The sequence below is a fragment of the Homalodisca vitripennis genome, chromosome 8 (genome assembly GCF_021130785.1).
Source record: "Homalodisca vitripennis isolate AUS2020 chromosome 8, UT_GWSS_2.1, whole genome shotgun sequence".
Classification (NCBI taxonomy): Eukaryota; Metazoa; Arthropoda; class Insecta; order Hemiptera; family Cicadellidae; genus Homalodisca; species Homalodisca vitripennis.
The window spans coordinates 19,164,028-19,180,060 of record NC_060214.1 but is presented as its reverse complement, the minus strand read 5'-3'; the positions used below and the strand labels follow the sequence as shown (position 1 = coordinate 19,180,060).

General features: G+C 33.1%; 1 protein-coding gene across 10 annotated transcripts in view; it reads left to right on the top strand.

Moving 5' to 3' along the window:
- Window positions 1–4,460: 4,460 nt before the first annotated feature.
- Window positions 4,461–16,033, top strand: part of LOC124367384 — an 80,702-nt gene continuing 69,129 nt past the window's right edge. The window contains exons 1-6 of one of the 10 annotated variants that reach the window (XM_046824154.1): window positions 4,461–4,632; window positions 6,655–6,686; window positions 7,530–7,588; window positions 9,026–9,177; window positions 10,688–10,776; window positions 15,051–15,124. In XM_046824154.1, the coding sequence (XP_046680110.1) occupies window positions 6,657–6,686; window positions 7,530–7,588; window positions 9,026–9,177; window positions 10,688–10,776; window positions 15,051–15,124 (404 nt within the window). In that variant the 5' untranslated portion in view covers window positions 4,461–4,632; window positions 6,655–6,656. Of the gene's footprint in view, window positions 4,642–5,215; window positions 6,687–7,529; window positions 7,589–9,010; window positions 9,178–10,687; window positions 10,777–15,050; window positions 15,125–16,033 lie in introns of those variants that run through there. The other 9 variants (XM_046824151.1, XM_046824152.1, XM_046824156.1 and 6 more) reach the window with 9 other exon arrangements.

The window sequence follows — 16,033 nt, the reverse complement described above, 5'->3', positions numbered from 1 at the left end:
AAATGCAATATTAACATTGCAATCGCTCCTATAAATGAATATTACATAAATTAGTCCAGTCTCCTTAAAAAATAGAATTATATGTAATACACGTACTATGAAAAATACTTAATAAATAGCCAGTATTATAATACAGTACACCATCTTAATACTTATCTGCTTTGACATTCTATGTAAGCTGCAGCATTATTTTAAAAAGAGAACATATTAATTATTAATGACATAAAGTGTATTTCTAGAAAATAAGTATATTAAAAGCGGCAGTCTTCGCAACTACCATAATTATTGTATTTAGCTCAAAAGCGGCGTTAGTCGCGTGGCCGGCAGTACTGGATTTTCAGCCGATTCGTCATTTATCAATGACACTACGAAATATATTTAAATTACATTATGTACAGTAGCCATAAAAATAATTATCAAACCGCAACAAGAGCGTATATTAATTCTAACAATAATACCAGTAGAAACCGCCTTTCTAACTTCATATGTTTTAAAACGTTTCGTTGTTTATAGCGTAATATTAAACCAAAAAAGCGGGACAGACACAAAGAAATAAAATTTATTAACCCCGAGAGTGACAGGCTTCGTAAAAATTAAATAAAACAGTTATATGGGAAACGAACACATTTTTGTTTTTAAATATATTTGCATATCTCTCACGTTTTTTAAAATATAAATTCAGAAGAATAACTGTCCGAATACAAAAAGAATGACCCTTTCCATTTTTAAACAGGTAACTATTCTCGAAGTCTTAAACTTCCGATCATGTTTAACAACATCAACTCTGCCTACTAGTTATGGCAACAAACTACAAACATCCCTGGAGATAGGTATAAGGCAATACACTAAAATTATAGGTGTTAGATCAGGAATGGTTAAGGTATTAAACATTTCAATTTCAGAGTTAAACATTTAAAAAGTCTTTCTTCCCGTATTTAGATGATAGTTTGTTTCACATTCATATAGTGAATAACACTGAAAATAAGAATCCGCTAATAATACCAAATGCGTGTTTCTTAACTTTGTTCACAGAATTTAGTATAACTTAGCCTGCCTTCTACAATTTTTGTTATTACCTGATACCTATCTCTAAGGATTTTTGGCGTTTATCGCCAGAACTATGGGACAGATTTCATTTTGCCAACCATAATAATTGAAAGTTTAAGACTTCTAGAGTTATTATTTAAAATTGGAAATGGTCATTCTTCACGTACATGGATGGTCTTTCATTCTGTGTTTAGACCGTCGTTCTTCTCAAATGCACACAATAAAATAATAAAAGATTCGTTTTCGCAAAAAAAGAAGTCTCAATTTTTAATTCCAAATCCTAAAAATGATTCAAGTATAATTAGATTTCCAAAATAATTTACATTGTTACACGACGAACTATTACTTATAGCCAAACATGATAGTCAACTCGGCCCAGCTTACTCGAATAATGTAAACCGGACTTCTAGTCCGGCCTCGGCCTATGACCTGTAAGACGTATTACGGCTATTACAAGATTGAAATAGAATCAACTCACTCTTATGACCAGAACGCCGAAACTAATGTCCGTGTATCCTGCTGGTGGTACACATTTTAATTTGCCCTGGTTCTGTAACGCCGATTGCACTTACACTGGAGAATTCAAATAAACTTTTGATATTTTGTACTGTCGAATACGAAAATATAACCATAACTGTTATCGGTATAAAATAGAAAAAGTTGTTTTTATTTATTGGGAAAATTAAGGAAACCAGGGGAAATCAATTTGGCTCTGAAAAACATGAAAAAATTATATAGCTATTACATTTTTATTTATTAAGTTTAGCCTAGGAGAAAATTTAAGAAAAAAACATACTTCATCAAACGTATTTTTGGAATTGTTTTAGGTGAACCGTTCAGGATTACGGTGGAGAAAAATGTATCTAGCGCAGTCAATTGAGTCAATTACTCAGCGCTCGCCAATCAGACCGAATGTGGACTATACCATATTTGAGGCATAGAGTACAAATGGAAAATGTAGAAAATGGTCATAGGCAAAACAAAACACAATTTATACAAGGACAAATTTATAGGAAGGAACTCTTTTTGTGTCTTTTTGGATATAGAGGGAGCCTTTGACAATGGTGCACTGTACTGGGTGTAGAGGATTTAACCCAGTGCTGTGTCGCTGGAAAGACTCTATCTCCTCCATGACAGGCGCAGCATCTTATCACAACTTCTTTTGGACACCATAGAACGCCGGACTTTTTGGTTCACGGACTCTCAGATGTCATTAGTTCCAGGAGTATCTATATTCAGGTCTATGCTGATGAAATTATCCTTCTTCGGATCTTCGGAAAAGTCTATAGTATTGTGGTGAAACTCACGAATAAGTTTCTTCATGAGGTTCAAGTGTGGTGCAGTGGAGCGGGCTTAATCATCAACCTTATTAAGTCAATTGTGCCGTTCACAAAGTAAGATTGAACAAGCTCTTCCTCCCGATGGTGTTCTTCTTCTTGTTCTGGGGACAGTAAAATGCAAGGCTTGATCTTGGACAAGTCATTGACTTTGAATATACCTAGGAGTGTTTTACATAGAGCAAAATGGGCGTTGATGGATGCTAAGTCTAATTGGCTATTCTTGGGGCCTGAAGCCAGGTGTAATCAAATGGATCAACACTGCAATCATTAGGGCACAGATAACTTATGGAGCTTTAGTGTGGTGGTATAAGTCATGCTAAATGGATACAAGCCGCAGACTTAATGCCAGAAGCTGGCTTGCATCAGCATTCCAGGAGCTTTTACTACTACACCTACCGACGCGCTAGAGGTCTTTTTTATTTTCATAATTGTGTTTATAAAAGTATATAAAATGATTATATTGATCCTTTTTTTTCAAAAGTCCTAAAATGTATTTCAAAACATTTTTATTTACAAATTTTCTAAAAAAAATTTCTAAAAAAAAGAATACTAAGATAATATCTTACACGTCACACACAAAACTTTCGTCTTCCTATTTCTTCTGATTTTCAGAAATACAAAAAAAATATGGTTGCCTGTAAAGTCGGTTTTACGGGCGAAGATTTTACGTGACAACGTCTTTTTCTCGGTAGAATATTTATTGATATGAATATTATTAAATTGCACAATAGGAACAAGGAATTGAATGAAAATAAGAATTGCACAAATTTTAACTATAGAAATATATTTTGTTTACTAAAACATTGTACATAATTTGAAATTAATTAAAATTTGTTATTGTAAATGGTAAAGTTGAATAAAACATTTACTAAAATTGGAATTTGAAATTCTTGCTAAACACAGTTAAATTCTAACTCCGCGCGTGGTGATTGGTCGGTTTAGTTCGTTTGTTTGGTCGCACTGTTATGACAGGTTAGAGGTTATAATTTGTTATTTTAAATGTTTGACTAGCAATACGCGCTGTTTCTTCTCAATCGACTGAATTACGATTGATTGCAGAGTGATTTAAACTAATAATTTACTTAACACTATCAACATTTGTCAATAGTATGACATAACCTATAAACTCAGTTTCTCAACTTTTGTGTCAATCTAACAATTAATCAATCAATCATAGTTTACGATAATGAAATATCAGTGTACAATTATTTACCTTTATTGTTGTAGTTGTTGTAAATGACGAATCTAAGCACTCCACATTTTCACGAATAAACATAGTTATCTGCTTTATCCCGTGCGGATCCCGTGCGGCGGACCCACTGGACGGGCATCGTAACGTTACCGGGCGTTACACTTTTTCATGAGTGACTCCCAGCCGCAACCTAATTTAAGACGTTGTCACGTCAAAATGTTTTTGCTGAAAACATAAAAATACAATTAGCAAATAGTTGCTTTTAACATTTGTTTAAACATACTTGTATGGTTTTGATTATGTTTGCACCAGTATGCAGTTGAATAAAATTATGCTGTTTACAATAAGGTATTTTAAATCTAAACCTAGTACTTTAATATGTCTACAAGGAATACCTTTAATTGTGTTTTTTAAGAATTATTGTTGTAACTAGCACTTACACACGGTTTCACATGCAATTTCGTAGTTTTGCACCCGTATGAGCACTTCTGGTTCGAGTGAATTATGTTTCCGAAGGTAATGTTAAGTTTGCCTTTTTTCCTAGGTCAAGGAAATATTTGGAAAAGTGTATATTTATGGTCATTGTAATTTACTTCGATATAAGTATTTTTTTTTTCTTCCGTTGCTAATTTTACCTCTTTTCTAATCAAGAAAATATATATACATACACAGTTCTGAGAACTCTACTATTGTCAAAAGACAACTAATTTAGGTTTGATACAATTTTTAAATGTAAAGGTTATACTACATCGTTTCTTATATCTGCACTGTTAACAGTTACCCACTCGTTTACTTGCAATTTAGTAGGCGTTGCAAGTCTATGACCACTGCTGGTTCGAGTGAATTATATTTCCAAATTCCATCCAACGTCAGCCTTATTGCCATGATAAGAAAATACGTTAAAAACTATATATTTATGGCCATTTTAATTTACTTTGTTAGATAGTAACATTGTCTTTTAGATCTAATACTTAATATTTGATAAACTGCTAAATGTGCATTAACAATGACATTACGCTTGTTTCTTTATAAACTGAAAATATTGTTAATTAGGTAAGTTAGGTGAGTACTTACCTAATCGCTGAAATCTAAAATGGTGATAAAAATATTTTTCTCAATATCAAATTTAACAAATTGAAAATAATAAACAATGTTTACACAGAACAGTTGACTACATTATTGTAATGCTCTTTTAATTAATATTTCATATTTTAGAGACCAAGGTGGGATTTTGACTTTGCGTGAGGCGTATTACAAAATAAGAATAGGCCCATATTTATCTCAGGGGCTCTAAGAATGTCCATGTCAAATTTCAGAGCAATCAGTTGAATAGTTTATGTGTGAAAGCAAAACAAACAGACAAAGGCAATCTCGCATTTATATTATTATTAAGATTATGACTTGTAGATACAGTCTTGAATGATTGTAACGAAAATAAAATAATCTGTTGCAAAAGTTCTAATATGTAAGGTATGACAAAAAAAAGTTAATTTTACAAACACAATAATTCAAGTTAATAAATAATGAAAATTATGTCGATTGTCATTATTGCTCTTATTTATAAATTTAATTATGGACGATTTAAAATTTTTGTTTGGCTCATGTGTCCTGTGAACCACAACAAAATTATAAAGACGCTTGCTGCACATACATATAATATATTATAAAGTGGTTTATCACACAAGCTTTAAGTTACAACGAAAAATTTATTTTAAAGGCAAATATATATTATAACAGCGCCTTCAAATAGTGTTTGAATATTTAATATTTGTAATTGCAGTATATAATGTGCAGGCAATTTGAAAACTTTTATCTGCTTAAAATTGTAAATCCAAACCGTTCTCGAATCCATCTGAAGACACAAACATTTTATTAAAATCGGCCCAGCCGTTTGAGAGGAGTTTTGTGACATTCACTCACACATAAGGAAATATATACATTTAAAAGATAAGCTTCATGTACTGTACATATCTCTATGAAAAACAAATCAATGTTAAAATTTGTTTAAAAACTAACCAGATTCATAAATTATTCTTCCAATTTCCAGCCCTCTTCCTTCCAGTTTGTTACTTCATTATTACCATAGACAAAAACATTCTTCTCTTAGAAAGAATATCTTATAATGTATGTTAATACTCGTTCCAATGTTCAAGACATATTAAAAACTAAATAAACGGTTGTGAAGTAAAACAGTAGTTTCTAATTCTTTCTAACTCGATCAAATTAGTTGTTTCACTGACCAATAAAAAAAATTAAACATATATAGTTTACACTGACATGTGATGTATTCTACATAATAAGTAAAATCATGTGAATATATTTTTATATTTATAGTTGCAAAGCTATTACTATGTATTAATGGTTCTTAAAAAGTGGATTCAAAATTTGCAGCACTTTATAAAATGACAAACTACTTGGCTAAGTATGACTTTCAATGGGTTTTTATGGCACTATTCCTGTTAATAAAAAAGTAACGAGTGATTTAAATAATTATTTTGCAATGTTGGAATGGCGAATTTCCTTAATAAATACATAATGGTCTGATCCAAGCTTTATAATCTTTTATTGCCTTCAATTAGATTCATAGGCAAAAGGGAAGATCAATTAATGAGAAAGATGCTAGGGAAGATCAATTCATGAGAAAGATGCTGAATAGGTGTAAGATGTTTGAATAAATAAGTTGGGCACTGGCTTTTGATGAACATATTAAAAGTTCCATTAAATCTTTTGCTTTTCTATAGATTACAATCTTTTGCTTTTCCATAAATTGCCTGATGAACAAATTCTTCATGTTTAAGTTGGTGGCAGTCAAAGCATATGTTTATATGGGAGTATCTTGCTGTTTTAATATATTGTAATGTCATTGTATGATCATATGGTCAGTATCAACTATACTCTCACTATTTTCATGTTTATTTTTTACTTAAATGGCTCATTGATTCTTTATTATGTCTGTTTTTAATTGAATGGTTTATCTTTATGTGAACCAATATTGTTAAACTAATGATAATTACTGTTGATAATTATTGTCAAATTAATTGCTGTAAAGTGTTTATAGATTTTTAAATTTCACAGATATGTTTTCCACAAAGGAACATAATGATCAGGTTAGTGGTGAATTGTAACTTTTCTTTGTATGAGTTCATAAGTTTGTATTTTATATCCACAGACAGTTTTAAAACTACAATAAGTATAATAAAAATAGGAATTGACCGTGACAACTTGATTTATAATGAGTAATCTAGAGCTATAGAACTACATACTGGAGAATAAAACTAAATATTTAACAATTTAAAATATTTGTCTGAATTTGAAAATATTTTATTCAAGTAAACTTATATTACAGTTTAAGATGAATTCTAAGTTTCCTCTCGGTAACTGTAAAAAAATCATGTTGAATTGTAAATACCTCCAAGAACAAGATTCTCAACTCTTTTATTAGTCGAATTCTCTTGTCTAATAATATTCATGTTACCAATTTCTCTACTTAAACAAAAATATTTCCTACTTTTATAATAATATGAATTGGGATCCCATTGTCAAACCAGAAGAGCTCTTCTTGTAGAATGGAAGAAGGAATTTAATTGAAAAACCTGTATTCCCTAGTGACAATCTAACAAATTAAAAGTACCATGAAATCATTTGCTTTTCCATAGATTGCAATATTCTACTTTTTCATAGATTGAAATCTTTTGCTTTTCCATAAATTGCAATCTTTTGCTTTTTCTATAGATTGCTATTCCAACTCCTGATGGTCATAACTCCTCCCAAAATATATTTGTTGTTTTTGTTTTGTAAAAAAGTAAATTTTATACCCCAAAATGTTTAAAAATATGTCTAAAGATGTGTATTTGTGGATCTTCTTCAAATTAGTATTGTTGAGGTCCTGCTAATAACGTAACTAAGGATTGAGTTTCTGCGTATAACTTTAGTGTTTGTTATGTCCTCAGGGTTTCATATCCGACAGTACTGTAGCATGCTCCTCCACCTCCATAGACCTCTGCAAAAGGTGACTTATTTTATTATGAAGGTTGATTAACCTGTTGACGAGTGCGCACGGCCCCCTATGACGGTCCATACTGAGTGACTCATTGACCAGTGACAGACTGTTAGGGAGTAAAACAAAAAAAACTTTTAAATGTTAATAAACTTGTTTATTATAGTTTAAATGTATATAAAAATACATTGTAGATTTTAAAAGCAATATCCTCATTTTAAAACTTTGCTAATATGTGATACTGCTTAAAACAAGGATATAAAGGGCGACCTCACATGCTGAACATTCATAGCTGGTTTCTTTTCTTCTTTGTCCAGTTCGAGTAATGTGTTTGCATGCACACATAGCACTGCCTGAGTAGTTTTTCACTTCGTTATTCTGGGGGAGTAGCCTTATAAAATGGCGACCTTGGAGGTGTAGCGGGTCTTGTGTCCCGCCTCCGTAAAATAGTTTTATAAGTTATCACCAGGTGCCACCACGATACAGGACTAGCAACACTGTACAGAGACACTATTAGGAACAACTGAAAAGTTCCAAAAATCTCCGCTAGACGTCACAGTAAGTCAGTGAGAACGAATTGACAGTCATTAGTCTGCAACGGAAAATGCTGTGCCTCCTCATACGGGACCAAACGGCAAATGCCGTGCGCACTCATTTGGGTATGTTTTGCTGCACTCGTCAACAGGTTAAGCAAATGTAGATGTAGCCTACTGTAACTAACATTCAGGCTAGGGCCTGAAAACAAATTATTGGAACTAATTATTTTCATCGGCTTATTCTTTTAACGCTAAATATTTCTCATTTAAACAAAATTATCTATAATTCCGATTATATTTGTTGAATATTTCACTACAGTGGATTCATAGCACAACAACAGACATAATCACTGTTGTAACATACCAAACAAAGTTTTTTTACTGTTTAATTAGCAAGCAGTTTTGAGGATTTGTCAAGAAGTTTCACGTTTCCCCAGAATTTATTTAGAAATTTGTTTAATGAATACTGAGCATATAACATACCAATGCATTGATTTCAGTTGTTTAACAAAGATAATTCCTATTAATGTTTTCTTTAAATTGTGCTCTGCCACAATTCTTTCACAATGTTTTTGCTATAGTAATGTTATAAGTCTTAAACTTCTATTAATTCATGATGATTCATTATTTGTCTGTACCACACCTTCTAAAACATGGTTCCAATATTAATAAATCACCATGTCAGAAGAATACTATTTATTGCTCAAAATGTTAAAAAAACGATGGGGGATGGACAAGTATATGTCTGATTCGCTGAGTTATAATTATTGTTCTGATTATCTTAGTTGATGTTCTGTTATCCTGGTTAATAGTTATTATTTATGTATCTTAGTTAATAACCCTATTATCTTAGTTAGTTCTTTCTGTTATCTTAGTTCACAGTTACTGTTATGTTCAGGCCATTGTCAAGCAGGTCTCGAAAGTGCTTTGACTGCCATTTCCAGAAATCTGTAGTTTCATCACGGACAAAGCACTCACCCAGCAAATGCTCCAAACCACATCTCAGTTACAAAGCTGGCCGCAGACCGAGTCTGCTTCAGTGCATGGAGAAACAATCTCAGTTCAGTGAGTTGTCGTTTCATTTATGTATCAAATCATTTTAAAATAAACTTTATCTCGTAACTGGAAATTGTTTCATAAATATAAAAACTTGAAATAAATTGGCAAAACAATGTGTGAGAATAGAATGATTTGAACATTCATGAACCTGAGAATAGGTGTATTAGGCCATTCAGTGGCGTATTTAGAAAATTATTTCGGGGGGGGGGGTTGACACACTGAGTGGTTTAAGAAGTATAAACTATCCTCCAAAAATGGGGACTCGGGAATCTTTCCCCTAGAAATTCTTGAGCTTTAAGATCTCATAAATGTATTCTAGCTTAAAACAAACTACTGCATGTAAGTTTGATGTTTATATTTCATCATCATGAAAATGTTGGGGGAGGCTTAAGCCCCTCCCTTATATACGCCCATGCTAAGTCTATCTGGAAAGTATACCACATCCAGCTATGTCTTGTTTTTGGAGCATGTATCTATCATTGATAGGAATTCACGGTTATCCTCACCACACAATACTTGCACTTGACTACCTCAGTGAGCTGTATGGCTCCATCTGCCTTGAAATGGATTCGACAGTAATAGAAGATATTAATCAGAGAATTTTCATCACATTTTGTCAAAATCTTTTGTCAACCTTCAACCCAAATTGTAGGTGTAATATGTAAAACTTTTGGTGATGTGCTATTGCCAGTATCAAAATAAAAGGATAGTGCTTAATTTTTAACAAAAAAGAAAACCAAAGTTGTCACAGTGGCAAAATAGCAAAGAGTAGATAATTATCAGTGGTATTGTTTATGAGCATATTCACTATGATGAGTAAGAAGTCTAGTGAAGCTAAAGAGTACTACCACAATGCTGCTATAGCTTGACTCAATGAATCAGTAGATGGTGCTGCAGATGCAAAACTGTGTTTCAAAGCACTGATATTTCAATATAAGCAAACAGCTGTAATTTTTAGAGTAGTATGGTGTTGTTTATAAAGATGAATAAGCTCTTGAGGTCACACATTGACAGATCAAAGAGTCCTACCACTTTGGTAAAGCAGCAGGTCAAAATAATTAATACTAATCTAATATTTCTTAATGAGCTTGATAATTACGTCAGCTTCTTTCTGACATTTCTAGTGTTGAAAATTCATCCAAAGGAAAAGTTTCAAGAAATTAAAACAAAATATTCATATAAATCTTATTCTGAAAGACTTGTGCTTGGATAAGTGCTTCCAGAAGTGAGCAAGATTGTTGGAGTTTTTGGGTTGTTGGATCTTAGTTACTGTGTATTTTTTTTTTTAGCCTTTGGCTGAAATACAAGATTAAAAGTATTACGAGGATACAGAATCATCGATAATCCATTTGAGTTTATATTGGTAATTATGGGAATATGTTTCAGTTGCATTTTATCATGGGACTTCTGCAACATGTTTTCATACAACATTGATTTTGTCAAGCAGTATATTGACAATAATTACATTTTTTTACAATTGGGATTTCTTTTTTCATTGTATGATGTTTTATTTCAGAGAAAAAATCCAAGCTGTCTCATATTAACACATGCTCATCTCCTGTACGATATGATTACAAGTCCCCACAGATGTGCTGGACAAGTGATGTGAGTCCACAGGTCAAGTAAAAAGTTATTTTTTTATGATCTGATTGTAATTTAATTTAATTCCAATAAAAAGTATAACTGGTCAGTAAACAATCGAATTGTCAATTTGTTGTACTTTACAGCAAGTCAATTATATTATATTAATTTATAAACAATATATTAGTTTATAATTATAATATTAAATTACATAAAATTAATCTGGATTTAACAACACTTCTTCTATATATATATATATATATATATATATATATATCACGTTTCATCTTGTCTCGTCATAACTCAACATTTCTCTCATGTCTCAACATATTTTGTCATGTCTAGTAATGTTTCGTTATATGACTACTGTTTATTTACAAACTCTTCCATAGAATAGTTTGTTATACTAATTACGAAAAAGGAAGAAAATTTTTAATTTTTTTTCGTATAGCTTCAAGACTAAATAGATCCCTGTTTACATAATTTTAACCAAGCATTGAAAATTAATTCATCTTGTTTGATAATTACAAACGTTAATTGTTGTAATGTTACACATATGTATATGTGACAGTTATATTAAAAGCAATTATTGTAGAATATCAAGGTGAAAAAAGTCAAAGTCAAAATGTTCTTTATTCATATACATCAAGTACAGAGATAGTGTCATAAATTAATAAACCTAATTGGTGACATAAAACATTTAGAGTAGAATATTAATGTCCAGGGTTGGTCATTTGGTAAAATTCTTCAAGTGTGTAGATGGCCTGGTGTGAGAGCAGTTTATGGAGTTCAGTTCTTTAGCTGTTTCCCCTTCTTCGTTCTTATTTCTATCGGTAGACAGTTGCTCTCAGCTTTCTTCCTATGTAGGATGGTTTTTTTTTCATACTGTGCTAAGTGGTGAATGGGCAGTGGATACATAGTTGAGTTGCGGGTGTTGTAGTAGTGCAGGCAGCGTCTTCAAGCCTTGATAGGTTTTCTCTATCAACATATAAAATAACTTCTTGTATGTAGAGAGCGGTCACGGTCAAGATCTTTAATGTTGCAAAGACCTCTCTGCAGCTTTCCCGGAAATGAAGGTTTGCAAGTATTCTTATTGCTTTTTTTTGAAGGATTTAGAATTCTGGTCATGTTAGCATTTGATGTCCCTCACCATACAGCTAGACCGTATCTTATATGTGCCTCAAATAGAGCAAAATAGGCAGTACGTGCTGTAGTCAGATCACCAATTTCTTTAACCTGTTTGAGTGCATATAGGCTTGAGTTTAGTCTATTGCATAGCTGGTCAATATGGGGTGTCCAGGATAAGCTTGAGTCAATTGTAATTCCGAGGAATTTGGTTTGTTCAACCAAGTTAACTTCTGGTGAGCAATTAATTTGTCCTGTTCTTCTCCCAAACCCTAATTGGGTAGTTTTAGAGGGGTTAACCACTAAGTCATTTCCATCACAATATTGATATGCCATGTTGACCGCAATAAAAGCATTTACACTAAGGTTTTCAGGTGTATTGTTGTCAAGGATTAAGGTTGTATCATCAGCGTACATCAAAGTTTTTAGTATATTCATGTAAGTATTCTGGAAGGTCATTAATAAAAAGAATAAAAAGCACTGGACCCCAGCACGGATCCCTGTGGGACACCTCTATGTATAGGATGGGGTTGTGATCGGAATGCTTTAGTCACCCCTTTTTCAGTAGACTTTAGTTCGACTATTTGACTTCTGTCTTTGAGGTAGCTTTCGAACCATTTCAGAGCTGTTCTGTTACACCAAGTGCTTTTAGTTTCTTCTGTATGAGGTCATGACCCAGGCAGTCGAAAGCCTTACTCAAATCCAAGAAGATAGCTGTAGTCAGGTTGCCTTTTTCTATGCTTGTCAGTCACTGATTCTATCAAGCTAATCATTGCTGTAGTTGTTGACTTGCCATTGACGAAGCCATAGAGAGCTGCTTAACAGGTTGTTCAACCTGCAATGTTCTAATAGCCTGACAAGAACAATTTTCTCACAAAGTTTTGAGACAGTTGGTAAGTAATGAAATGGGTCTGTAATTACTTAATTCTGATTTACTGCCAGTCTTAAATTTAGGATAGATTTTTTGATATTTTCAGTGCTGAGGGAAAGTGTCCTTCGTTGAAAGATTTTATTGAAGATATCAGTAAGGGGATAGATAAGTTCTTCTGCACAGTGTTTTAGTATTTTTGTGGATATATCATCAATACCGGCTGAGTTTTTTGATTTAAAGTTTTTAATAATTAATCTTAATTCCTCTTGAGTTGTGGGTCTTAATAAACTAAGTTCATTAATTTGAGTGCCTATGCGTTCAGGCTGGTTCAATTGGTTTTCTATGAGAGTTTTTATTAAGGTTAATTGTGTTTTTTGCCATGTTGGCAAAGTAGTTATTGAATTGTTCAGCGACTATAGATGTATCTTCAATAAGCTTTCCATCAATGGTTAGTTTTAGTTCAGGTGAGCAGTTTTTGTTTTTTTGATCGGACAGTATTTATTGTTTCCCAGATTGTTTTAGATTTGTTTTCTGAGTTGGAAATTTTACTAGCAATAGCTTGGCTTCTCAGAGTTTTCAGTTTTTGGTCATAGGTTTTTTTGAGATCCATTGCTTTGTTTTTATCCTCAAGATTTCCTGTAGTTTCATACTCGTTAAGGTGAGTTAGGAATTCATTCTTGAGCACTAGTGCTTCTGCATCAGCGAAGTGCTTTAGTGTTCTCTTTTTGCTACCAGCTGTCATAAGGGGACATGCAGCATCTAGGGCAGCTGTCACTAGCTTTCTAAAGTTGTTGTAGACTTCTTCTGAGTTTCAAAAGAAGTATACACAGTTTCCCATTTTTCTTTTGTTAGCAAACCTTTCAGTTCATGTAAGTTTCTACTCCCAATAGCTCTATGCACTGATTTAGGCAAACTTGTTCTCTTCAGGTTGGTAATAGTGCACATCTGGGCAGTGTGGTCAGAGAGCCCAGTATGAAAAACTGTTGTGTCAAGTGCATCAATGGTGCTATTTGATACAATCCAGTCTATAGATGACTTTGAAGTAGGAGTGATTCTTGTAGCTGGCAAGTTGACTCTCTGAACATTGTGGTAAGCAAGCATTTCATATAATTTTGTAGTATTTCTGTCTGGGTTGAGTATGTCGACATTTATATCACCCATTATTAAAAGAGGTTTGTTCTCAATTTTTTTGTCGTCTATTAGATGAAATAATGTAGCCATTGCAACATCCAGATTAACTGGTCTGGCGATCTGTACGTACCCATGATTATAAGTAATATAATTGTTGAGATTGATCTTCATAAGTGCGACCTCACATACAAGTTCTTGGCAGTATTGAGACACATCAATTTCTTCAACGTGATTTTTGGAGTGCATTGTTCTACAAAAATAGCTACTCCTCCAAGCCTGTGGTTAGCACGGCTGTAGTGGGTAACTAGGATATAGCCGGGTAACCATTGTATGGACTCTATCTGATTTTGTCTGAGGCCATGCTCTGTTAAGATGATGACATCGGGCTTTTTCAACTCAGCTAAGTGAAGGAGGCGATTTGATTTATTTACTAGCCCTCTTATATTTTGGTGCAGGACTGCAAGTTTTCCTTTTATTGAGTTTTTTGTCTCCCTTTCCTTGAAATGTTCGATTCTAAAAAAGGTGCCTCTTCTTCATCACTGCTATTAAAATCTGTAATTGTTTCTCTGCTTTGGTGGTTACTGGTTATAATTTTGCTTATAGTAGTCAATATTTTTGTCAAAGAATTCCTCTATAGTTTCATTGTGTGGTCTTGGTTTTGAATTTTCAGGGGGGTGAAGTGATCCCAACTTCAAAGGAGGGCGGCTGCTTACTTTTTATGGTTAGGTTCTATTTTTGAATTATGTTGTTTTTGATGGTTAATTTTACTTTTTGCAACTTGCAGTGACACACTAAATTGATTTTTCCCCTTTGATACTTTGTGTTTATTCTTTTTGTTGGTGGTAGTAAGGCTTCTAGAGGGTGTCATCTGAACACGCTCTAAAGTAGGAGAAGCTTCTCTAAATTTGTTGTTTGCCAAAGTTGCTTCCTGGCTTTGGTCAAGGATTTTTTCCAGTACATTCCTTGACCATAAAGTTCCAGTTGCTCCTGTCTGTTTTTTAATTGTGCTATGTCCAGCAAAAGAGCAGAGGAACTAAAAAAGTTCATATAATGAGTTATTAAAAAATACTGTGTACATGACAGACTTGGCTATGCTTAATAATACCAAATAATTTGTTTTGAATCAATACTCAATTGGTTTGTACCGTAGTTGATTGATAACTGTTTCCAGTCACCCACGAGTGGACACGGAGGGAAAGGTGACAGCTTAGCGAGAAACAATCCAGGAAATCAAGTACAAGTCATGTGAGTATGTAATACAAGATATTTTTAGACAGGCCTTGAACACAATTGACTTTCCTTCACACTTTCCATCCAGAGCTGGCTATCTGTACATCTTGATTTTAGCGTAGAGCAATGGTGGGAAGGGTTGATTCAATAAGAACGTTGAGTTCAGCTCCAGTTCACCTTCCACTTGGTGCAGCATGTGAAGTCAGGTGAGTATATACAGTTCACATATTTGAAGTGGACTTTATATATTCACATGACACTTTATATCAAGTAAAACACTTGATTACATTTGTTTGTAGTCAAGGTGTCTCTGATGTCGAAACGATTTAGAGAATTTGTTTTGATCTCTTCAGATGTTGATTCCAGATTCCAGGTGTCAAATCTGTCACATCGTTAAGACTTCAGACGCTGCACTAAGTGGAAAGTGAACTGGAGCTGAACTTAACATTCTTATTGATTTTAGCCCCATAAGAACAGTTAAACGAAACACTTTTAGGAACTTATTTTTACTCTTAGACTTACAGGATGTGTATCATTTATAGGTAAGATTAATACGTGTCCTAACTCTTTTGTTATATTGCTATATTAGTTCATAAAAAATTAATACTTTTTTGCACTTCATAATTTAAATATTGAAAAAAAAAAACTGTACAGTCTTCAAGAAATCCAAAAAAGCGTTTGGACAAATATTAATAATATCTTTAAAATAAGACATTTCCCATAATTCTATTCGTAAAAGTGCTTGAAGTTTGACATTGGTCTTATGGGATAAAAATCAAGATCATTTCACTACAGCCAGCTCTTAAACACTCAAGTCTTAACAAATGCTCTTTGGTGTAAAGCAAGCTGAAAGCTATTCTTAGCCTCACTATGAAACCTATTCCTATTATACTTTTCACTACGATGTCCCCTGTCCACATAGTG